Raw genomic sequence first — 26,752 nt, 5'->3', positions numbered from 1 at the left:
TGTGTGTGTGTGTGTGTGTGTGTGTGTGTGTGTGTGTGTGTGTGTGTATAAGTATGGATTTTGAATATATTATTATGGACTATAATAAAGGGCCTAGTGTGTACCTTAGAGATAAGAATGATTGATCTCCCTTTGCATGTCTTTTAAAATGGCAACGTCTTCAGCTATATTGGCAGTTCATTAATATTCCCTCTCCATGGGTAGCCATGATCTGCACATTAAAGCCTTGAGAGATGCTTGAGACTGCTTTCTTTTCTCTTCCTCAAGTTGTGTGAGGAGGTCAACTATGAGTTAATTGCAACCCTTTTCTAAGGTTTCCACTAGGCAGCGTAGTTGTTTTTCTAGAGTATGATGCCATCACAAAATTTCTAGAGCTTGATGACATTTTTACTCTAGTAATACAATGACATGATGAAGTATGTGGACTAGTAGTTGTTATGGTGTACTTGTTAGAAATATGAACTTTGAAGTAGACAAAATGGATGGAATTAGTACCATATACTCCATAAAGGAGTATGGTTGTCGAGGGAACCTAATTTGAGCATTCCAAGATTGTTCACTCCATATGGGAGTATGGTTGTTGAGGGAGCCTACTTTAAGTATCCCAAGATCGTCCACTCCATATGGGAGTATGGTTGTTGAGGGAACCTACTTCAAGCATCCCAAAATAGTCCACTTGGTATAGGAGTATGGTTATTGAGGGAAACTACTTTGAGCATGTCAAGATCGTCTAGCTATCCATGTAGTTGTGAATCACAGTTGGCATGGGGAGTGTAAGTGTCTCCAATCTTTTTTATGTCTGTTAGATCCCCTAAAATTGGAACGTTCTAAACATGATAGTGAAGATCACTAAATTTTGAGCATGATACTCAAGAGAAGGTAACATAAATGGTTTTATACTTTGATAAGAGACTTCATCGTCGCTGCTTTTTAGTGCATCATAGAGAATAAGTTATCATTTACACACTAAGGTGCAAGTTTTAAGATAAAAATGTATAGGATCAAAGGAAAATTCAAGAAGAGAACGTAAAGGAGCACATGAGTGCAGCAACATGATGTGAATAAAAGATCGATGTCAAATTGAGGTACCAAAAAAATCTCGTTAAAAAAGGATTAGATGTTACTGAAATCTTTTCTCACATTGGTATTATATTTGATACCTTTTGTACTCTTTGAGAAATGAACGAGTAAGTAAATATTTTAACTTATATAAACTTTTTGTGGAGACACATGTTCCTAAGAAAAATATCTAAAAGTAGTACCATGAGCAAAATCATTATCTATTTTTTATTTAAACTATTCAACATTCTTCTAAAAGTTAGGCAAGACTCTTTTGTTTTATGTTTGGAAAGAAGCTCTAAAATTTGCCCCAAATTAGACAAACACACCAATCCAGTTTTTTATGAACCTCAAACTTGTTTTAATTCAAAATGATTTTTGAGAAGTAGAGCTAGGTTGAGGTTGGCTAATACTTCAAAGTGAGCTAGTTTGGAATCAAGCATTGATTAAGCTCAACAGTAACCTTTGGATTTGTGAAAACAAGGGAAAGAAGAAATGATCTCTTGAGGAGAAACTCCATATAGGACCTATTTTCAAGCATTATGTATGTACATTATTTTAACTTTGAGAAAGTAATAAACCCTTCTATTGAACTCTAGTGATGTGTTACATAAGTGCAAGCAACCTCATTGGGATTAATCTAATATTGAAGGAAAGGTTAGAACTAGTGGGGCATAATTGAAGGAAAACTTAAAACTAGTGGGGCATAATTGAAGGAAAGCTTAAAACTAGTGGGGCATAACCTAACCACCATCATAAGAAAATGGACTCTTTCGCACTCATCAATGAAAAGTCTATGTAATTTATGGTGATATAGCATCTAGAATGGTGGTAAAGTTTACTTCATTTTGTGGTGAATCAATAATGTGTAGGAAATAGCTAATGCTTAAGATACGCTAAGATGCATAGTGGTCATGGAGACTGTACTTTGATGCAACTCTAAGAGCACACACAATCAAGGTCGTAAGTCTAATAAAGACCAGGATGAATGTAATTTTGGGAATAGGTCATGTAAAGGTGTGCTTATGTATTAAATGTGTAAATAGAAACTTCTTTGGTACCTTAAATTCTTTGCTAGTATGTACCTCTATTAGTTGTAAGTTAACGAAGGTAGTACATGAGTTAAAGGGGTAGCCCTTGTCTAAATTTTTGGGATTTTAGAAGCATCCTTTTTGGTTTGAAAGTCTAGAAAGTATCAATTTTTCTTTTAAAAATAGCAACACCATAGTTGCCACTTTTCAATTTGAAGCCCAATTTTGGTTTAAATTAGGTTTGTAACTCCAATAAAACAATAACTACTCGTGTGAAATTCTCATGATATCTTACTTATGTTGAGTGTTCATCATCCCAAAAATAAAAAGTTATTTTCTTGGCTTATGAAAAGTAAGATTATCCATGATGGGGGGGCAAATGGCAAGGTGATTGCCTAAAGTCTAATGTGTTAGTTGTCTATCTTTACAAAGTCTAATGTGTTAGTTGTCTATCTTAGCTATCTTTACAAAGTCGAATAACATTGTATTGAATGTAAAATTGATTTAGATTTTGTAAAGCATTCTAGCTTATTTTAATATTACAATGATGTCTCAAATTATGAAAGTGTAAACTCCTAATGTGAACTCCTCACACGATATCAAGATAACCCTTGATATTAGACATGATTTTTTCAACGTTCATAGGGAATTTAACTTCACATCATTCATAATTTCATTGTATTTTTAGACCTTTTCTCCATTGAAATTTGCTGGTGGGGAATCTCTCTCTCTCTCTCTCTCTCTCTCTCTCTCTCTCTCTCTCTCTCTCTCTCTCTCTCTCTCTCTCTTCGTATTGTGTCTTTGGTCTCATAGGCCATTTTGGCCTTTCGTAGCCATTAATATAATTTTCTTCCTTCTTCTTCTTCTTCTTCTTCTTCTTCTTCTTCTCTCTCTCTCTCTCTCTCTCTCTCTCTCTCTCTCTCTCTCTCTCTCTCTCTCTCTCTCTCTCTCTCTCTCTCTCTCTCTCTCTCGTGGTCTTCGTATTGTGTCTTTAGTCTCATAGGCCATTTTGGCCTTTCGTAGCCATTAATATAATTTTCTTCCTTTCTTCTTCTTCTTCTTCTTCTTCTTCTTCTTCTTCTTCTTCTCTCTCTCTCTCTCTCTCTCTCTCTCTCTCTCTCTCTCTCTCTCTCTCTTATGGTCTTCGTATTGTGTCTTTGGTCTCATAGGCCATTTTGGCCTTTCGTAGCCCCATTAATATAATTTTCCTTCCTTTCTTCTTCTTCTTCTTCTTCTTCTTCTTCTTCTTCTTCTTCTTCCTCTCTCTCTCTCTCTCTCTCTCTCTCTCTCTCTCTCTCTCTCTCTCTCTCTCTCTCTCTCCCCATGTGAACACAAAGAAGCACTGAGAAGGACATGAAATAAAAAAATAAAAAAGAAAACCAACTTTGAATTAGAGGCTATTAAGCTTAGTCAAATTTTATATTAGTATGTAGTACAAGTTACATGTAGTTTTTCTTGCAATGGTAGTGCACAAACCCACTCTCTATGTTGGAAAGAAAGAGACAAGCAAACTGCCTAGAATTTTGTTTTTATAATGATAGGAAGATATATGTACATGTCATTGGAGTGATTTGATTAAAACTAAGTGGTAGGGCTTTCCAACACACGTAACATAAACATGATGAGAAATCTAATAAAGAACAAATGCATATCTTTCTTCTTGTTGTACTACTCCTACTATAAGAGGGAGGACCAAGCAATGCAAACCAGTTTGTTTCTTCTTTGTTGGTTCCTTGAGTTGCACACCTCGTAAGATTAGCTCAAACTTGCAATAATGAAGGGCCCACATAAACTCTCTCTCTCTCTCTCTACACATGCATGGACTCATGCACACAATGTGGTAATGGGGGAGAAAGTTTATCATGCTTGCGCACAACTACACACATGCACAAGCACGATTTGTGTGGCACAAGCTACATGGGAGAGAAGGTTAAAATCATGCTTGGTTGTGCATGCACACATGTACAAGCATAATTAACACATGTGCATACACACGCGCACACACATGTGAGAGAGAGAGAGAGAGAGAGAGAGAGAGAGTTAACCATGCTTGGTTGAGAGAGAGAGAGAGAGAGAGAGAGAGTTAACCATGCTTGGTTGTGCATGCACACACGTACAAGCATAAACAACACATGTGCATACACACGTGCCCACACGCAAGAGAAAAAAAGTTAATCATGCTTGGTTGTGCATGCACAAAGTTAATCATGCTTGGTTGTGCATGCACACACATACAAGGATAATTAACACATGTGCACACGCGCGCACACAAGAGGAGAGAGAGAGAGAGATGGATGTGAAGTGTGTGTGCATGAATCAATCAAATAGTCAATTCCTAGAGGCTAGGCTCAATTGGGTGGCCCCAAGAGTGATCTCCATCATCCAATGTGGGCGCATGCATAGCAAAGAGTCAAGAGAAGACAAGCATGCCTTCCCCCACCACCCACCACCACCAAACAAACACCCTCTACAGAGTGTGTTATTGGGGTTGACTTTGGGATAACATCCATTGAACCTCACCACCAAAACGAAAGTGCCTATGATGGTCCCCTTCTTCTTTGCTTCAAAAATTTTGTAATCATGTATGAAGTGATCCAATCCTTGATTTAATTGCTAATCTCCTCTTCTTTTGCTTTCCCATTGGAGTATTTGCAAAGCCAAAGACTTGAAAAAGCACTTGGTTTTCATGCTTATTAATCACCTCTTGCTTCCCTAACAAGTCTCACCTCAGCATCTTTGATAAGACCCAATTGAAGGGAAATATGTTGCCATATCCTTGAGCAATACACACACAGCCCAGGTTGAATCAACCCCATATTATTTCTTAATCATAGTTTTCATTCTAATTTCTTCGCTTAATCCGAAGATTCCAAGCATAATATTAACGATTAATCTTCTTTTGCTTTGCTTTGCTTTGCTAGGCTTGCGTTTGGGCAAAACGGAAATCGTTCACCAAAATACACAGAGAGCTAAGGTCAATCCATGGTTTTCCATGATAATAGCGATTTAATTCTGTGATTTTGGGTGTTTATCCTAAGATTAGAGGCATAATAATGATTAAATTTCGCTTTGATTGCAGGGTTGCAGTGCTTGTAAATCGCCCATTTGTTTCTAAGTATGGCTTCATCCAAACAAAGGCTTCGCTGGACATGCGATCTGCATGACCGTTTTGTGGATGCTGTAACACAGCTTGGGGGAGCAGATAGTAAGTCACCCTTTTCTGTTAATCAGGCATTATATTTAATTTTTCTTCCTTTAAAACTTTCTTTTAAAAAAAGGGGCCATTATATTTAAGACTTTGCAGCAGGAAAATCAATCAAATCAGCTGCAAAAGCAAAGCTGTGACCTTGTATGTATGTATGTATAAACATATATACATACATACATACATACATAACATCTGTGCATATATATGAATGGCTTTTATACCTAGTATAATTGATTATTTCTCATTTGAGCTCTAAAAATCCCTTAGTTATTAGCATCTCATTTGCATAATTAGGCATATAATCATATTATCCCTGCTCACTTAGGCTAAATGTGGAATTGATTTCTTCATCTCATTAATATAACCCATGGGGCACTAGTTATTGGCATTTCTTTCATTTAATTTTTTGTCATAGAAACACAATAATTCTAGACATTAGTTGTGTTTTTATTTGCCCAAGACACACTGATTAGAGGCAGCCTTTTCTGTTTTGTTTGCTTAAAAGACAGCTTGTAAGCACATATGATGATTCTTAAGCCTATTCTAATAAGCCTTCTTAGTTGGATTTTTTAATTAAAAAGACAAAAGCCTCTTTTTTTTTTAACACAGGAGCAACGCCGAAAGGCATCCTTAAGGTGATGGCGGTACAAGGTTTGACCATCTACCATGTGAAGAGCCACTTGCAGGTTCTTTTTGATATAGTAAAGCCTTTTTCCCTCTCGCAGTTCTTGTTATGAAACGAAAACTCATGGTCCTCCATGTATGTGTTTTCTTGAATCCATCGCAGAAGTTCCGACTTGCGAAGTTCATGAATGGTTCCAACCCAGATGGTAAAATCATGCATGAGCTGCCCTGACATCAAATTTAGTGGACTCTAATTGGATGTGTTGCATGTTTATGTAGTACACAAAATTTCATCTCAAAGTGAAGTTTGTTTTCCCTCTTGAATCAATAGCAAGCCAGGTTGACAAGAAAAAGAGCTTGGAATTGGTTATGGAGACTGATCATGGAACATCGTAAGTTCCATTCACGCATGTATATATGTATGTGTCTATGTATGCAACTTATGTATATATATGTGTGTGTGCGTGCACGTGCATGTGCGCATGCATGTGTAAGTATATGTATATACGTGTGTGTGCAGATGCACGTATGAATGTGTGTGTCCATTCATGTGTGCGTGCACACATTTGTGCACGACTTCGTGCCTGTTTATGCATTCATATACATACACATGCACACGTATGCATGCATGTGTAGGTATATGTATATACGTGTGTGCGGACGCACATGTATTTTATGTGTGCCTATGTATGCACATATGAATGAGGGTGCATACGCACATTTGTGCATGACTTCGTGCCTGTTTACACGTTCATTTGCAGATGACTCTGACATGGGGCTTTTGAATGTTAAAGCTTGAACAACCGCTCTTTGTTTTGTGTTGTTTGCAGGAGCGTCCACTTAACAGAAACTCTCCGAGTGCATATGGAGGTTCAGAAGAGACTGCAAGATCAACTGGAGGTATTTGTGCGGGACATGAAAATGACGTCTGAAGTGTACATAAATATTATCTTTCAAGATTATTGTTGCTACAACACATATTCAATACTTTTGTTAGTGCATGTATGCATGCATGTGTGTCTTTGTGTACATGCACACATGTATGTATGTATATGTATATGTATGTATGTATGTATGTATGTACATGCACATACATGTATGTATGTGTGTATCTAGTATACTTTCTAGGTATCTATGTATACGCGTATGACTGTATACATATCTATAATTATATGCATACTGGCTGCTTATACATGTAGATATACTCATACCGAAATACATACACGCATGTATGAAGTATACTTCGTGTTTAAGTATCTGGTGTATGTATGTATACAGACAACATTATGTAGACGTATTGTATGTTTTAATAACACTTGCGGATTGGTACTCAACAAGGCATAATCCATGTCAGATTTGGATTGGTACTCAACAAAGCACAACCCATGATAGATTTTTACTTGGATTATTGTATGCTGTACTTACATATACCGCAACACATTTTAAGTTTGTGCTCAACAAAGCTCAGTCCAAGAGTTCTGTTTTGATGTGTATGCTGTGTACAGACATGCAAATGCATGCATGCATGTATGCGTGTGCGTGACAACTTTGTGCACATTTTAGAACAAAGAGCATTTCAGAATACACATTTGAGTGAATTTTTGTATAACCCATCAAAATCTACTATTTTTTCTTCACAATCTGGTATAGGTACAAAGGCAACTGCAATTAAGAATAGAGGCTCAAGGGAGGTACTTGCAGAAGATCATAGAAGAGCAAGAGAGGGTGAGCACAGCCGCTAATGATGGCACTCATGGTTTAGCTGGTCCACTTAAACAAACATCAGAAGGCTCATCTGATCCTGAATCAATACTCGAGGAGGGGGCACTATGTGGATCCGGCCTCTCTTCACCCGAAACTTCTCATGGTGCATATACTGGTGGTGATAATGCAGATTTAGCATCAAGCAAGCTCTCTAATGCTAGTGCTAATATCACTGTTAATGGTAATGGTAATACTAATACTAGTGATGAGCAATTGCCTCCTATGTATCATGCAATCTCATCGTCATCAGCATCATCATCATCCCATTTAATGCAGATGAGTGGGCCACAAGCTCACTCTGAACGGCTCCTACACGTGAGGAGTTACGATAACTTGAAAAAAGAGGCTGTGCATGCAGGTTATGATCATCTTGAACATCATCACAAGCTTTCGAGCTTTCATAGCCCATTGCATGGAACCACCCACCACCACCATGAGCTCCACCCTTGGCATGATGATGGGTTCTATCACCATGATGACATACATCTAGGAGAGCAAAGTTTTTGAGGTCTCACTTGTAATAATTACCAAGGGTGATGGGGTGCCCCTGTCACACCTCAAGCCAAGCTGGTCAACCCCAAAAGAAAAAAGAAATAGATCATTGAATGATTAGCAATTAAGTTTTAGTTTATATACCGAAAGACTACTCGCCATCTTGTCCAAGTTCTAATACAATAAGAAAGGCTGATTAGGCTGTTCTAACGTGATAAATGCATCTCCACTTCCCATTGTGTGTGTCCATGGTCTCTATAGACCCCAACAAGCAATGGTGCGTGTACACATGCACGTGTGCACACTCCCAAACTGAGTGACTCGCGGGTAGGTAGGTGATATCTCCTCTTTTAGTGGGTAGGGTTTATGTTTGTAAATCCCCTCATTTGTCCATAAGTTCCCCCTGCCCATTCCACTTAGTAGTGGTGTAAACTGTGTGTCAACTTTTTTCCAATGTTGATTGTTATATGATACTAGTATAGAAACATGTAGCCATGCACGAGTAAAGGGTGTTAGTGTATTATATGAGAGTTTTTGAAGGACCTTATTGAACTAGTTGAAATATTTATTTATATTGTTGAGTTTTCCTTATTTTTTGAGATGTTATTTATTAGAAACTAGCTAAGGGTACATAGTGTCCAAAAATATAAATTTTACAAGTAGGACTCTCTTCAATACAAACATGGTTGTGAGCATCCACTACTATATCATCAAGACATTGTGCGTCTCCAATGCCTTTTTGCATTCTTTGTATGGAAATGAATGCAATCTATCTAAAAAGACTTTATATCAAGTGGAACACTTCATGACATCAAAGTTCTTATTAAAAAGGGAAGTGGGTTTTTAATGCACTTGAGGAAATGACTTTCACCCTCATATTTTGGACAGGAGTATAATTAGCCCCCTTTGACCAATGGAAATTTGAGAGTAATAAAGTTCATCGAAGCAGTCAGTCATGTTTAATACAATACATGTCTTAAAATGAACCATTCCCAAAATTAACATTGTCAAGGTCCTTAACATTCCAAGTTTTGTTTATCTTTGACACACTTAAAGTGCAAGATTCGTTTCCATGACTGTCGGGTGCACCCCAAAATCCACATAAGGGTGAAAAATAAGAGGGGAAAGTGCACAAATAGGTGGCAAAAGATGCCCAAGACAAGTTGCATGGTAGGCAAGACAAGTGTCCCCTTTTGAATCTTGAGTTTGTTATTTGGAGGATATGTGATGTTTAAGACGTGAGAAAAGGGTAGAATAAGAGCCTCACATGGGCTTTAGATTCAATGAGGGTCGAAGATGAAGAGAAGGAACAAGCTTGGAATGCTTAAGAGTGTAGGGGTCCACTTTACCACCAACTTCGTTACTATCGTGGGGGGCTTCTTGTTGGTGGGGATGATGAGCTCAAGCCATGCTCTAAGAGCTCCACTCCTCGTTAGGAAGCTGGTTCTATCGCTTTTGTCCCACAAGTGTTGTCACACCTTCATGTTGCACTACGAGTCCTCATCCCTCCTCTCACCTCACACTCCTCACACGAGCTCGCTAGCATGTGATCAAGAAGAAGATTGGGAAAAGGATTAACAAGAGTAAGACTTAATTGCACAATGGGAGGGCATATTGTATTGCAAGAGAAATCGACTAAGGTATTACACACGTATTATGGTCAGCCAAGCGATGCCCATGCTCGTAAGTGGTCTATTGCTAATACAATGCTTAATCTCATAGTACATCCATGAAGTAAATCATTAGGGAGTTCATTCTAGCTTGCTCCACATGCTCTTAGAGTGGGTCATCGGACATTTACCGACATTTGTCCAAGTTTTAGATCTGGATACCATTGCTTCATAGCTTGCTTGTACATTATTTTTGTGTATTTATCTTTACTCTTTGATGTCAAATATTAGTGACACCATCTATTAATCCTACAATGGGTTAACATTTTCTCCTTTCCTAATGTCGATCACATCCTCGTGATTGTGCAAAAGACTTTGTTGTGGGGAGAATAGAGAAGTTGTGTGGAGAAAATTCTCAATGGTCATTGCTTCTCTAGAAAGAAGACTAAATGAAAAAGTTGATGATAGGCAAGAGTATTTAAAATGGATGGAGACCTATGCACATAATTGCATTTTTTGAGTTTTTGCCCATTTTCTTATTTTGGAAATGACAAGATGTTTTATTTTGAGGTTAACAAAAATTTAAGGCATGTTAGCAAGGGAGGAGAAGAGATGGAGGATCTGGGGGACGAATGTAGACACAAACATCATAATAAGAGTGTTCTAATTTCTCATTTTATACATGGAAGCAACACTCAAGTAATTTTAGAGACTAGTTGATGCTCCCCTATGGCAATTCAGGATGATAAAGAAGCCTAGAAGAACATGTCTCTACATTCTTCTTCCCATGTGCTTTTTAAATCTTTTAAGTGCCAGTGCCATTGATGTTGAGTTTTTTTCTATCGTTGTATAGGCTTAGGGGGTTCTTGGTGTGGATTTTCTTGGAATCCATACTTTAGCATAACCTTCATGGTATTTTTGGCCCACAAATTTTGAGCTAGCTGGGGTTTTTGTCAAAGTGGTGTAGGTTTTGGTGGAAGATAGGGTGCAGTACCCTGGGTTTGAGACTTCCAAGATTTGCATTGTGAGCATGGCTTAGATTGGTGAGGTAGCCAAATTAGATTGATATTCTCATAGTAGCCTTAAGATACCAGTAATTGCTTCTCCACCCATCTTTTGATGCTTTGTAGATTCTCGATAATGATTTTTATGGTGGATGTATCTTCTTCGGTGGAGCCGAAAGTTTGTGAGGAAGCTATGGTTTTTATAGGTTTGGAAAGTGTCAATGATGAAGATTGTCTTGGCCACATAGAGGCTACTAATGTTAAGGTTACTACAATGGATTTACCTTTTTCGGCAGTTACAAAGATGGACTTTCTTGTTGTTATAATTATGGTGATTTTCAAGAGGGGTTGTCAATGATAATGTTTTTGAGATGGAAGTCTTTGTCTCTTTGGGTAAGGTTAGTCAAGGATGGGTTGAGTCTTCAACATGGAAAATATTATCAAGGTAAAGGGTTAGTCTTGATTTTGAGTGGCATGTGTTGGAGAAGTTATATACTCTTAGACAAAGGGTTTATGATGTTGAGGTTTGCGTGGGGCTAGCCTTGCTAGAGTAAGATTTGATCTTTAAGATTGGTGTCGATAGGGTATGATGGGAGTGGGTATTAAATGACTTCGAAGTTATGGATTTGGAAATAGAAGCATGGTCCTTGGATGGAGAAAATGATGTTGAAGGCATAGAGGCTTCTTTGGAGAGGGCTTCCAAAGGAGGATGCAAGTCTTCAACAAGCAGAGCTTTTGGTGTGGAAGCTAATATTTTTTTGCATATCATAGAGATTGTTTACTGTAGGATATTCTCTATTACAAAATGGTACTATCATCTTCAGGTTGTGGATGTTCAGAGCTATTGTGTTATTGGTGAAGCATGGTTTAGCCTTGGTAGCAATAATCCATTCACCCCCCAAAATTAAATTTGCATCCACATAAGCACCAAAATCTTATAGTTTAGGGGCTAGGTTGCATATAGATTGTATGGCATGTTCATGTCCTTCTCGTGAAGTAATCCACTCATGATGGAGCTTGTAGTATGGGCAGGCCTAGCAAATCCCAGATTCAAAGGTCACAATATCATTTTCATACCAAGTATACATTTAAGCTAGTATTGTTTTGATTTTCATGGCCACTTTAAATCTAACCTCTATTCTAGGAAGATTTAGATTAGGGTCAAGTTCAGGCATTAGGGTTTTAACTCTTTTAAGGATGCCTCATCCTACAAGAGTAATGTGATTGTTTTATTTGGAATTTCTATGGGGATGGCTTGCATGTATTGATCATGCAAAGGCCACCAAGGATGATGTCATCCTCAAGTACATATGGGGGGTTATATAAAACTCTCAAGTACATATGGGGGGTTATATAAAACTCTCATTCCACAATATCTCTAATAATGAGAATGATTTGCCTAAAATAGTGAGAGCGATTTGCTTGAAATAGTGGGAATGATTTGCCTAAAATAGTGAGAATTATTTGCCTAAAATAGACCAAGGGTTCAATGTACTCTCCTATTGTGTGTGTGTGTGTGTGTGTGTGTGTGTGTGCGCGTGTGTGTTTTCAGTATTTTACAATAGTATAGTCAGAAAAATCCAAGAACCTTATCCAACTTGACCAGTGAAAACATTATACATGATTATATAACAACAGATTTGTAAACAATAATCATGTTACAAGTAAGTGAATCCAGTGACTTCATTATTTGGAAACTTTTGGTGTAGAGAATAAACCCAAAGATATATAGATCCTATTACCTACATCCATCCAAACAGACATACAAAGAGTTAGCCTGTGCGTGTCTTGCAGGTGTCATAGGATCTACCACGTGTTATAGATGTCACCCAAACTATCTTATGATTTATGCGATAAAGGGATCTTGGACCCTTGATATATATATTAGGTTTGTTACCTTAGTATCCTTCATGAGTAAAGGAATCAGACTCTATCTTTATCTATAAGCAGGGAAGAAAGTTTGCTTCCAGATACTATCAGGACAGTTGGCCTTATAGTAATCCCAATAACCTAGTAGATATTCAATCTATCTCCTATATCACACAGGTAGAAACTGTATTTGTTTCATAATTTCGTGTAACTCAACAAATGTACCGAAAATTACCCTCACTCATAAACCAATGACAGTAGATTATCATATTAGAAGCTTACTATAAAAAATTTAAAAAAATATACGAGTCATGCAAGCCCATCAGCGGCAGTATTAAGATCCGCAAAACTTGTAAAATCATTCATTTTTTTCTTTCTAGAATATGAGCTATATTATCACCCATATAGGCAATCATGCACAAAAAGCCGAATGAAAATAGAACATCAAAATGCCAATGAAAAAGTAATATTGCGTTAGGCCATTATTAAACAATATTTCCAGACCTCATGTATCAATTTAGAGGTAAATTGTACGTAACCATATGTATCCTTTGTAATCATACAAAATTTGTGCATTACGATTAGGTTCCCAGTTTCGCCCATCGACAAGGGTCAAGTGAGTTTTTTATCTCATAATAGCTGTCAGTTATTCACCCATTAATATAGCTAGTAGGACGCAAAGATCATCTCAGAGTGCAGAACATGCCAGATGACTCACCATCCAAAGTCCATAGTTATGTATGACCAAGGGTAAAGGAGACTTATTTATAAAAAACACAGCTAGATCATCGTATATTGTTCCTAGTTAGGCACAGTCCCGTATCGTAAACTAATCCAACATTCCATGTATGAGGGGGCTTAGGGCATCTATAGAATAAAATCAAGGTATGCCCATATTAACATAATAGGTGTAATGTTAATCGAGCATAACAGTAGGAGTGCCGCATGTAGAATTGAAATAAAAGGGACCAGAGAACATATAGTCATCATCCAAATACAAATCCCAGATAGGATACCCCGAGAGGTGTGAATCATATCAACCTTCGAAGATAGATAACATGTACTATGAGTTTCCATCAAGTCTTAAGCCTATACTCATATGCAGAGTACCACATGTAGAACTGAAAGGAAACTAGAGAAAATATTGTAATCATCCTACTATTAATCCTAGATAGGATACCCCAAGAGGTGTGTATCATCTCAACTATCGAAGATTGATAGCACAAATATTACAGTCAACGCATACTATGGGTTTTCATCAAGTCATTAACCCATAATCGTATGGAGAATTAGAATCACATAGTATGGTGAAAGCTATTATAGGAAATAGCGAGTCGCTATGATTTACCTTGAGAGAGGAAGAAGAACTCCCAACTGTTGCAAGCACAATAGACATGGCACAAGAACACCATTACATCGGCTAATTGAGTGTCAAAGAACTCACCATTCACTACTATTTATAGGTGGAGTCGAGCTGATGCCACCGATTACCACCATGAAATCTCTATATCATGTTGTCCACTCCTCAGTGCATTAATCACAAACCAGCCATAGCCAATTTGAGCCCAAAATGAATCTCATGTCAGGTGGAGTTCTATTGCACAAAATGTTAATCCACAATTAGCCATGGCCAGCTTTAGAGTAAATGAGATGTTAGGCGAGTGACGCCACATGTAGAGTGTAAGAGAATGGTTGAGGTAGGTGGCATGTGTGAGTCCTACCCTATTCTTAGGTGTTTGTGTGAAACCAAAACCTTCCGATTTATACCAATAACAAGAAATTTACCCTAGATGCAAAAAAGTCTAGGTGTAGTAAATTATTGGAAAGGTGCCTATCTGCGAATCAAGTAATTTGTGTGCATCAACCCTCCGGGGATTAAATAAGGGATGCAAAAATAATAATATCATGCAAGTGAGAGTGTTTGTGTGTGTGTGTGTGGGTGGGTGGGTGGGTGGGTGGGTGTGTGTGTGTGTGTGTGTGTGTGTGTGTGTGTGTGTGTGTGTGTGTGTGTGTGTGTGTGTGTGTGTGTGTGAGAGAGAGAGAGAGAGAGAGAGAGATGTACTCCCCTATTGAGAGAGATGACAAAGCTATAGAGTGAGATCTAGATTTCACAACTCAATGCACAACTCAATGATGATTTGATTGATATGTTGAACCTTCACCAAGTACATGGTTTTAAGCTTAAAGCCTTATCTTTTGAACCATCGAAATCTCACATATACACTAAACTGATGACACATTGCACAAATATCATATCCTCACAGATAGGGGGTGTTCACACCTACTAAGTCCCTAACAAACCTCCCCTTGGAGTGTAGGAGGTGTTGTCTCAGAAACCTTCAAATAGCCATCGTTATTTGGACTCTAGACTGATCATTGTGCTCAAAAGAGACAAAATGACACCAACACTTGAACTCTCATGTCAGGCTTAATATAAGATTTTAACCACTCATGACAACAATTTAATCCCCCTTGTTCTCTAAGTAGGGGTATGAAGAGAATGATGGAGCCTTTTCTAACAATAATACATTATAAAGTGGAAAACACATATAAGGATTATTTAATTCAAGTTTTGGGGGACACCCAAACCCTTGACTCATGAATCAAAAAGCCCAATCATAATCTTCCTCATTGAGAGAAAGATTTCCTACCATTATGAATGCTTGCTCATTTGGTCATCTTCTTAAAGCATGGTCCTCTGTGTGTCCAAGCTTCTTATATACAGAAGCTGCATCTCACAATCATGACTTCCTTCCTACCTTTCATTTTGTGATCATGGCTTGACTCAAATTCATTTTTCAGGTTTCTCTTTGAGACAATGGTCTTCATCTATGAGGATTGCATCCAAGCTTTTTATAAAAGTTGCATATATTAATAGTCCTGTCTTCCTTCTTAACTTTCCTCTTTGTGATCATGGATTTTTCTTACTCAACTTGCGCTTTGGTGATGATTTTCATCTATGAGGACATCAATCATCTCACCATAGGAAATGTCTTGGGCCATCTTCATTAACATTTCCTTTCAAGTTTGCAAGTTCTTGAAGAATGGAGCCTAAGTTACACAAATGTTCTTCCAGGGTATTACTCTCATTCATTTTCAAATTAACTAATTTTTGTTTGAGAAATACATAGAATTGGTGATTTTGTTACCAAAAAGATTCTCAAGCTTATCCCATACCTCCTTGGCTAATTTTTCAAAATCCACATGATGTGAATAAGACTGTCTATACAAGGTAAGCCCAATGAACACAAGGGCTTTGTCGTTATTTTTTACAAGATTCACATCTTTCAGCTTGATCTGCAAGTTCCTTTTTAGCACCCTTGACTATATTCTCCACACTCCATCCCTCATCAGTAGAGGAGAAGCCGAATCTTTCTGTGTGCTAGGTTGGGAAGTTGGAGCTGTTGAATTTTTTGAGCACCATGCTTCTATTGATCTCCATGGTTTTGTAGAGGCTTCAATTTAATGCATGAAGCTTGATTTTTAAAAAGGCTCGAATTTTTACAAAATTGTAAAAGCTTCAATTTGGTAATTTTCACCTAATTTTAGAGAACGGTCTAATGATGGTAGTGTTTAGTAAATGCAGAACTTTGTTGGGGCAATGATTGAATAAAAAATTAATAATGCTAATGTTAATAGTCCTGTTAAATTGTGAGAATGCTACTTTATTTGTTTTAAATTTGTGTGTGTGTGTGTGTGTGTGTGTGTGTGTGTACACACACACACATATATGTATATATATTGTCCTCTTATCTCTTATCAAACTTGTGAATATAAAGTGTGAAAGATGAATTCATCTCACTTTACTTCACTTCACTCTCAAGAAGTAGTATGGCACGCACGAAGTCTGCTCGTAAAACCCCAGTTAAGGTACGACCACAACCGCCTCTCCTAATCCTAACAAACAATGAAACTGATTAGTGAACGTATACTATCCGCCGCGACAATGGTGTTGTTGCTCCACCACCACAAGTTCTGCAAATGAAAGAGCTCCTCCAGTCCAGATCCAGCTCTAAGAGAGCTCTAATGGATCCTCCATGGCCACCTCACAAAAAGTGAAGATGGAGACCAAGCACTGTTTCCCTTCAAGAGATAAGGAAATATCAAAAGGCAACAAACTTACTTATACCAAAGGCCCCTTTTGCAAGGCTAGTCAAGGAAGTGATGCAAGATCTTCAAAAGACATCTACAAGGACGTACTATGCACAACAATAACCCCGTTGATCTTGTTAGCCCAAGCATTGATAGCAATTCAAACAGCAGCCGAACATTATCTTGTTGATTTATTGCATGATAGCCAATTGGTAGCTATCCATGCTAAACATATCACCGTCAAAGATAAGGATTTAGGGTTGGTTTGTAGGATCCACAACAACAATAGTGATGCCTTCAATCTCAACCCAGACATGATGTGAGGACCTATAGGTGCTAGGAGATATTTTAGTCTGAGGAACATTATGCACACTAAATCAAGCTTTACACTCCTTACTTTTTTAGCACTTTTTGGTATTTAGTTTGTCCCTCATACCTTGTACTCAAATTTCAACTAAGTACTTTGTTCTATGAAATTTGTACCTTGTACTTTAATTATGGTAATTTTAACTTGTCTCATGGATATGGATTTTGTGTGATAGTAATTATTTTTTGTATTGAGCCTATGAAGGAATTTGGATAACACTTAAGCGCAATTAAGTTGTGTATAGTGCAGACAACATTTCACTGCAAATATTAATATTATTGTCACATTTCATCATGATATTGGTTTTTTTCCAAAAAAATGACACAATTATTTTTGGACATTATCAAAACAAGACACACATGACTGTTATAATATATTTATGCAAAAATGACACTAGAGCCAAAATTTTATCTAGCCCTGGTAACACGAATCAAAATATGTCGATAGATCAACTTTATCAAAATGATACAAAATTTGATGTATGCATACATCTGGGCGTGAGGGACACCCCTAAAAAAAATTCGGGGTTGATCTAAGGCCTATAAGGCCCCTAGTCGAAGACTGGCAAAGTGGACACATGGATTTAAAAATTGTGTGGAGGCTTGGATGTTTAAATCTATGTGTCCACACACCATTCTTTAAGTAAGGGTCTTACAAGCCTCTCAGATCAGCCCCAAATTTTTTGGGGTGTCCCTTAGGCCCAAATCTATGCACACACAATTTTATTTAATTTAGAAAACTTTGAAAGTTTTAGTAAATTTAAAATTTTGATAAAAATCACTTTTGGTTTTCTAAAATTGACTATATTAACAAAAGTTTCTCTCATTTTGTTCATTTCTTGTTTATCATCTTTTTTATTCATGGCTCGCACAAAGCAAACCCTATGCAAAGTGTGGCTCCCAAAAGACAGCACACCTATGCCATCAAATGCAAGGCTCCGACTCGGAATCCAGAACCTCCTCTCACCATGCCCAACCTAATCCATTATACCTCACCCAAGCCCCACACCAGTGGAGGATGAGGTGCAACCCCATCCCGAACCTTAGCCCCTGCCTCAACCTCAACCCCAGCCCATAGCCCCAGCCTCGACCGTCCCACATTCAAGACACCGTAAATGGAGATGGAGGCCAAGTACTGTGGCCTTGCAGGAAGTTAGGCACTATCAAAAGACAATGCACAACTTAATTCCTAAGGCAACATTCATGAGAGTCGTACAAGAAATTCATGACGACTTAATATTGAGGAGCAACCGCAAATTTGGGCTTGGCGACAAGTAGATTGCCAGCTGCCATATCGATGATGGACACCACAAGCAATGGATGCTTTGTAGGTGGCTGTGGAGGCTTACCTAGTAGATATGTTTGGTAATACCTTGATAACTATACATAGAAAGTCACCTCACCAAAAAGGAAAAGTGGCTAGTTCGTCACTTCCAGATGGAGGGATACTCCTGGAGATGATAGCCATTCGTAAATATACCAATCTTTTGTAATCGTATAACTATGTAACCATCAATATGTAATTTGATGGCTTTGATGAATATCAAGACATTTTCTCTGCTCCTTGTGTTGTGCTTTTGTTCATTTTCTATCTTGTCTCGTAAGTTTATTTTTTTTAATTATGTGCAATTGATTATGTAACCATCAATATGTAATTTGATGGCTTTGATGAATATCAAGACATTTTCTTTGCTCCTTGTGTTGTGCTTTTGTTCATTTTCTATCTTTTCGTAAGTTTATTTTTTTTAATTATGTGCAATTGATTTTACTATGTCAACCACAAACTGTCTACCATATCGAGTTTAATTTTTAAACACTTAGATACAGGATCAAAGAGTTCAAATTTAATAAAATCAAATGAGCATTCGATGCAACGATAAAAAAGGAACTTGATTTTTATTACTATAGAGAGTACAATAAACCCATGATCATAGAGAGGATATGTTCTCTTCCTCTTGCTTACTTGGCTCACCAGAAGATGAAGGAGGGGCTTTGACAGCTGGGAGCAAAACTGCCTCCCCCGCAAGCTCCCTTTGGATTGCTAAGGGATAATGTATCCCTGCAATGTGGCCAACTACCACACAAGGGCTTATAGTTCATCCCCCACTGCTCTGAGTATAGAAAAATTAGCTTAGAGTGTTGCAAGAGCACGACTTTCTCCAAGCTAGACATTGTAGGAATAATTTTGAAAGCAGCAACTTTGGTTAATGCTTTCAGCTTCAAAAAACTATTTGAGCTAGCCGAGGAGCATGTCTTGTGGAAGATAATGATATCGTCCACCATATGGCCAATATATTCTTTCAAGGTTGAGTCTTGGACTCTTGCTTGCCTTCCAGATTTGCTGGCCTACCTAGATGAGAACTCATCAAGGTATAAGATATACCGAAATCCAAAAGTGAAAAATTGTGTCAGTACAGGTGCTGCATATGCAAGAATAGCATTCACACTACCAACCAAGTCCAAAAAAAAAAGAATCTTAAAATTTTTCCAAAATTTACCTCCGCAACTTCATCTTACTCCTTCACCATCATTGCTTCGAGGTCATTGCCTGGAATAGGCCTCCCTTCTTCACTTCCCACCGCTTGTATCTCGTGCTCTTATCGAGGCCCAAACATCTCCTCTTGCAGCCTTTCAAAATTTACATTTGAAATCTCATATTTGGGAGCAGCTTCTTCAATTGATTCTTGGACTTAGATGATTGGCTAATACATCATCCAAGCTGCTACCATCGTAGTGATTGACTTCATTGACAACAAGTGGAGCATCCTGTATGTTGAAGTCAATGAAGTCATCTGTAGCATCTCGAACAAGTGTACAATGTTGCTCATCTTCACTCACATGTCCAAGAGCTCCAAGACATCTTATGTCAATAGGTACTCCTCACCCTCTAATGATGATGGGTGTTAGGGATTCAAGGGGTGGGCCTTTAAATTATATATGTTTAGGCTCTTGGATACCTATGCGTGATAGTTTTAGACTTTTCTTAGCCTCTACTTGAGGATCAAGAGACGTCTCTGCTTAATCAAGGTATGTCGAGCATCATCTTCATGCTTGTCTGTTAATAGAATGTAAATTTCAAGAGCAATATCCCGTTCAATCAAATTGATTGGAATATACTCTTTGAAGGAGGTGGGAACGGAGGTTATAAGAGGAGGTCCGAGGAGACATGCTAAGGCTCTCTTTATAACTTTCTTGGCTATCCCCGCTCTTCATGGAGAAGAGGAATTCCACAAGGATCCACCTAGAAACAGAGTTGGGAATGGAGAAGGTAATTTCATCACATCCCAAGTAGAACTCTGCCAAGATAGAGTTTTCGGGATCTAGGCTAGACAGCAAGCTTTCAAGCTCTATGTTCTTACAAAACCTTGTGTAAATTGAGTTTACAAGTGAGCGTAGCGAGTGTGACTAATCCACTCATCAAAGGCTACTTGAGGGGAACATCCATGATGATATCAAAATACGCGAGAAAAAGTGAGAAATTGTACGGGATGAAGGCTAGAGAGTGAAAGCAAGTGAAGGTATAATGAAAGAAATGAACTTACTTATACTCACTTCCATTTATATTAAAAATTACATCAATATTTAGATTTATAATTAAGCTTAATTACATATAAGTATATCTTAATTACATATAAGTATATCTTAATTACATATAAGTATATCTTATATATAGACTTATAATCAAAATATAAAGAATAAAATAAGTGCTTTACATCAATCATAGATTTACTTATTGCATCAACAAGTGCAAATTTAATTTACACTTCTACTTATTTTTCAAGAACTTAAAAGTTGCTTGAATGAACACAAATTTTGAAAAAGTAAAAATTCATGTCATTAACTTGAGATGGGGAATGCTACAACTACTCCACAATCTCAAGGATATGAGTGGAAAATTATTTAACATCAAAGATATCTCTTGTCTAAGAAAGGCTAGAGGCTATCTCTTGTCTAAGAAAGGCTAAAGGCCAATTACTCTCCACCTTGGATGAAATTATATCATGGCCCTCTCAAAGAACAACCACATTCAGCATGATAGAGTGTGTGGGATCCCGTAAATCTTGCTCGAAGCTTAGCCAATCACCTCTTAAGAGTCTCCATCTTCTATACCTAAAACGCATCCATAACATTTATCGAGCAATAAGGTACCTATTTATACAAACAAACAACATTAGTAAAACCATATTTTTAGCACTCACATTCATTCTAGTTATATTCATTGCAATAAGGTACCTATTTATACAAACAAACAACATTAGTAAAACCATATTTTTAGCACTCACATTCATTCTAGTTATATTCATTGCAACTCTGTGACATCCGACTTTGTGACTCTGTACTCAATTGTATCATCACAAGTTCTCTTTTGTAGTCCATTGATCACCCAAGAAATGTGTCATCCATCTATCAGTTGGACTTTTGCAAGCATAGGTGATCTTAGTTTTCTTCAGTTCTTCACAAGATGTTTTAAAAAAAGACAAAGCAATCTAAAGGAAAAAACTAGGTCAAGTGAACATCTTTTGACCTTGTGGATGGTTTTGTTATAGCGTGCATATCATTTGAAAGCTTTATCTTACAAGCTTGAATCTCGTCCAAGCTGGGATGTGGCCATTCAAGATTAGACAAGGAAGGGAGTGGTATAACTTTTTTTCTTGTTTTCATACATCAAAGCACCAATCTCAGCATGGAGAATAGTGATTAACACTCCACAGACTGCCACTCTTTGAAAGTGAAAGATACAAAGCTGAAAAACATCATGTGCTTCATAATCAAAAAATAAAAGCAACTATAATGATTTAAAAAATACCTTATACTCGCTATTTGACTTATGCCTTGGAATTTGGTTATCTAGATGCAAATGGATTTATTTGTGCAAATATATGTGCTGAATAAGAACTTATGTTCTCATCGTTGCACCATCCATTCGTCTTCTAAACTCTAATCTTCTACCTTTGTAACGTTCGATAAATCGCTTATATCTCTTAGCTTTACTTTGAAAGAGCCTCGAGTGCTTGGTCGCACATTAAGACCCAAGTGAATTTAGTATATTATTCAGGAATCCATTTTTCCTCCTCATTTCTGTGATTAAAAACCTCCACAATGTGTATATTACTTTTGTTCTTCCTTCTTTAAGACATCTATAGTAAAGAAATAAATTTATAAAATAGATAAATATTAATAAAATGATACCTCAATGTAAGCCATTGGATTAACCAACATATCAAAATTAATAATTTTGCACTCATAAAGTAAATTAACAAGAGATTGAACTTGATTATTCCCTTTTTGGCAGAGTCCCCAAGCAATCTCCAAACCAACAAAACTCAGAGGTTCAAAACCTATAAAGAGAAAAGAAAAAAATAGATATTATCAAGATTACCAATAAAATAGAAAATCAAAAACTTACCATTTAAAGATTAGCAAACTTTGAATAAAAAGAGAAGAAAATTACTTATTACCTTTTCCTTTCCCAAACGTAAAAAACTACAGACTAACACCAAAGCTTCAAAAACTGCAGACCAACACCAAAGATTTTGAATTAGTGTCCATAGCACAAGAACAACATATGAGAGAGGATACAAACTGTAAATTTTTACCCAAAGAAACAAGAGAAGAAAGAATAACTTTGTGACCATGAGAAATTAGCATTATCTCATTGAGCTTCTATTCAAAGGAGAAAAAATTTTACCAGACCATGAACATACTAAAGAGAAACCTATCTGTATATTTTTTCCTAAAAGAACAGAGAAGAAAGACTACCTTCAAGGACGTCATGAGAAATCATCAATATCTCAAAGAGATTATGTCCAGATAAAATTTTTCCATAAGATAGACATATTAGAGAGGATGCTTACAATAATTTTTTATGAGAAACAAAGCAAGGAAGCATGAAATATGATAAAATCAAATTCTGTCAAGAAAAAAAGGAGGGAAAAGGAAAAGGGGGGGAAATCAAAGCGTGAAAAGTGAAAGAGGGAAAGAAATTTGTGATTGAGAAGGAACATTCACTATAAAATTTTATTGAGGACCACAAGGCACATCTAACATTTCTTTAGTTTTTTAATATTTGGTTCCAATATTATATTCCACTAGTTTGATCTTGTAAGATTTGGTAGTAGAAGATTCAAAAAGATCCTTGCTACATGGGTTTGGAATCCGAGCTCTCTCATTGGCTAGCCCATTCTTTTTTTAATATTTTCTTAAAGGACCCTTTTGTGAGTCCATATTTTGCCTAATGCCCATATTGCATAACAAACATTTCCTTCACAACAAATGTCTACCTAGGTCAAAATTTACACCTATAGGCTATATGATGTCTCCCTCTAAAATTGTCATACCAAAAAAATATTTCAATTTTCTACTCTTTTAACATGCTTAGCTTTACTCAAAGCCACCATCTTCTACATATGTATGAACAGAAGTCCACCTTTGCACACCTATAAGCTTACCTCCTTAAACTCGTAGCATTGGTTGTAATATGCCCACTACCTATAAGCTTACCTCCTTAAACTCTTAGCATTGGTTGTAATATTCCCACTACCTACTTATAAATAATAGATCAAATAAATATGTCATGTAAACCATCAAGGTAAGCATATACATAAGTCTTTGCTATTTGGGTCTAGAAATAGACTCAAGGATGTTTGTAGGGATTTTCATAAATTATGGAGCTTATAATGTTATGTATTCTAATATCTTTTGAGTAATTGTCAAATAATGTGCATATTTATGCATAGTGGTAGAATTTGTTCCAAGAAAGTTCATTAAAAAGTTTCATTCATGAAATTTATAAAATAAATTTTTATTTAAAAAAGATTAATATTTCTTTAAGTTATGTAGACTCCTATGTCGTTTGTAAGTCAAGTTTATTTTTATGTCATAAATACCAATTTATAAACCTACGAAGGTCACACGTGCTCTCAGTCTTAAAAAATATCAAAATTCATGTAAATTTTAAATGTATAAAAACAATGTTTTAAAACCATTTTTAAAAACAATGTTTTAAAACCATTTTTGAGCTTCCACACATTTTGGGAGGGAATCTTTTTAGGTAACCCTCATCAGTTACCTATTTTCCTCGTAACAATGTTCTTAAAGGAAAACCTTTAAAATATATACTCACTAACAAATATATGAAAGACTTTTATCATAGATTAAACCATCTAGTAACTTTTTGAGATTGAAAACTACGTTAACACCAGCACCCTTTCACAAGAGCTTTGGTGGACTAACTAAAATCTGTATCACGAAACATTACGCTCAAGATTCACAAAGCCTTTTAGGTGGGTAGGGTGCATCTGTGATGCCCATTAAGAATTAACCTCTATCTTATTTGACCTTGGGTGCTAGTAGGTAAAATATAAATTAGCCCCTTTTTTATAATCTTGTGCTCCACCACAACATGTAATTCACTAGACATGCTTATAATCATGGTGTGTGGCCTTTGTGACAGAGTATCTTATTTGACCTTGGGTGCTAGTAGGTAAAATATAAATTAGCCCCTTTTTTATAATCTTGTGCTCCACCACAACATGTAATTCACTAGACATGCTTATAATCATGGTGTGTGGCCTTTGTGACAGAGTTCATGTAGCAAAGCACGAACGTCACAGGGAGACAAGCTATTGAATTTGGATAATAGTGCATCTTCAAGCTTATTAACTAAGGTGTTTTGTTGGCGCACAAGTTAGAACTCCCTATGTCACCCTTTGTAGAGAACTTTAGCCCTTGAGTCCCTCTTTTGTTGCTGAATTGATAATAGTATCTCCAATTATGCTAAGGTACCAATAGATTCATGCAAATCCCTAAGATGACACCCTTATGATGGCCTCATACTCCATTTTTGGAATACCCAGATGCTGTATGTCCATCCACTTCATCTCAAAATCAAACATTGGGAAAATTAAAAACAAGGGGGGGAGTGTGCATGCACAGGTGGAGTAGCACACAAGGTGCATTTGTGTATACATGTGTATGTGCAATGAATGTGCACACATATGTGCAAGTGTGTGGGGTGCAGGTGGTGTGTGCACACGCACATTTAAGGGGTGTATTCAAGTGTGTGCATGTACAAATGTGGGGGGTGCACACATGTATTTGCGCATGTACGTGTATGTTATGTAAATGGGTGTGCATGCATATATGTGTATAAGTGTGTGTGTGTACATGCATATGTGTGTACACGTGTGTGAATGTGTGTGTATGAGTGAATCTGTATGCATGTGCAATGCGCACGTGGTGCAAGGGTGTGTGCACATGCATGTAAATGGATGTATGTGTAGTTGTTTGTGTGGTGCATGTGGGTGTTATGGCTCACCCTAACCCTCCTTGAAACACATCCAAAAAAAGATTACCTTGTGAACCGCAACTGTCATGAGGATCTTTCCAATGGCCGAGCTTGTAACTCTTGAGGTCTCTAAGCTCTACAACTCCTTGAGAAGCAATTCCACCGTGCCTCCCACGAGCATTGTCACACCGCCGCGTTGCACTACGGGTACTCGTCCCTCCTCTCACCTCACTTCACTCACACACACTCACTAGCATGCATTAGGGAGAGATATAAGCAAAAGTAAGACTCAATTACACAATGGGAGAGTATGTTGTATTATGAGAGAAATTCACTTATATACATGGCCATAAGTGTTCACACTTACTTAAACTGTGGCCAGCCGAGCACACTTTAGGCTCATAAGAGGCCTAAAGCTATTACAATGACTACTCTCATAATATATCAATGAAGTACATCACTTAGGACTTCATCCTAACTTGCTACCACACGCTCTTGAAGTGGGAATTGCCATAAATACACCATCACACCATTACGAGCGTCGTCCAAATTGTAGTTTTGGACACTATTACTTCATATCTTGAATGTATGACCCTTTGGTGTATCTACCGTGACTCCTTGATGTAAGATAATGGCGGTAGCTATTGTTAACCCTAGAATTGGGTTAACATTCCCCCCTTCCTGATGGCGATCACATCTGCGTCATGATCACGTTGAATTTGCTTCCTTCTTCACACAAGTGCAGTTGTGGGGTTTGTCCTTTTGGGGAGTTGATGCTGAAAGCTCTTACCCTCTTTTGTATATTGATTCAAACCTGTTATGACATCTATCATAGATTTTCTTTTGGGTAGCCATATTGTTGTATTGCCTTGATAGTAGCCTTGTGCTCGCAGTAGGTCCTTTTGGATCCACTGTTGACAGCAGTCGTGAGGCTTCTACAAGTTCTTGTCCTTCTGCCACTTTGTAGGTGGTGTCAATGGTTGACTTTTGAACTGGGTTCTCTCATGAGAATGTTCATCCTTCATTGGTTACTTCCTCTCAGGTTGACCCTTTGGGTGAATCTTGGGAACCCATTTATATATGTACTCTTGTATGTTGGGCTTTGTGTAGGCAATTTGAACACGGTGGGTGTAGATTCTAGTTTTTGAAGTACCACTTCTATAGCAATTTGTTTGCCTTGATTTGCTGAGGTCCATAATGATATGGACATAATTTTTTTTTCACTGATGGTTAGCGATGTTGTTCTGTCTTCCCATTGGATATTGCACTTGTTGGCACAGATCCAGGATCGTCCTAAGATCATCTCCTCTTCCATTGTACCTACAAGCATTACAAACACCTTTCCA

The 26,752-nt window shown here is 37.3% G+C and overlaps 1 protein-coding gene across 2 annotated transcripts; it reads left to right on the top strand.

Annotated features, from left to right (window-relative positions):
• The first annotated feature begins 4,682 nt into the window (after window positions 1-4,682).
• On the top strand, window positions 4,683-8,321 carry LOC147604569 (protein PHR1-LIKE 2-like). Of its 2 annotated transcripts, none has more exons than XM_086794695.1 (8): window positions 4,683-4,890; window positions 5,012-5,064; window positions 5,170-5,295; window positions 5,908-5,984; window positions 6,086-6,128; window positions 6,254-6,314; window positions 6,753-6,822; window positions 7,573-8,321. In XM_086794695.1, the coding sequence occupies exons 3-8, from the start codon at window positions 5,208-5,210 to the stop codon at window positions 8,191-8,193; spliced, it is 960 nt and encodes a 319-aa protein (XP_086650821.1). In that variant the 5' UTR covers window positions 4,683-4,890; window positions 5,012-5,064; window positions 5,170-5,207; the 3' UTR covers window positions 8,194-8,321. The 2 variants fall into 2 exon arrangements, with proteins under 2 accessions (XP_086650821.1, XP_086650822.1); XM_086794696.1 differs by having other exon boundaries at window positions 4,750-4,890; window positions 6,202-6,314.
• Window positions 8,322-26,752: the final 18,431 nt, after the last annotated feature.

Source organism: Cibotium barometz, chromosome 61, assembly GCF_041138505.1.
Source record: "Cibotium barometz isolate CiBa-2024 chromosome 61, ASM4113850v1, whole genome shotgun sequence".
Taxonomy (NCBI): Eukaryota; Viridiplantae; Streptophyta; class Polypodiopsida; order Cyatheales; family Cibotiaceae; genus Cibotium; species Cibotium barometz.
This window is presented reverse-complemented; position numbering and strand designations above follow the sequence as displayed.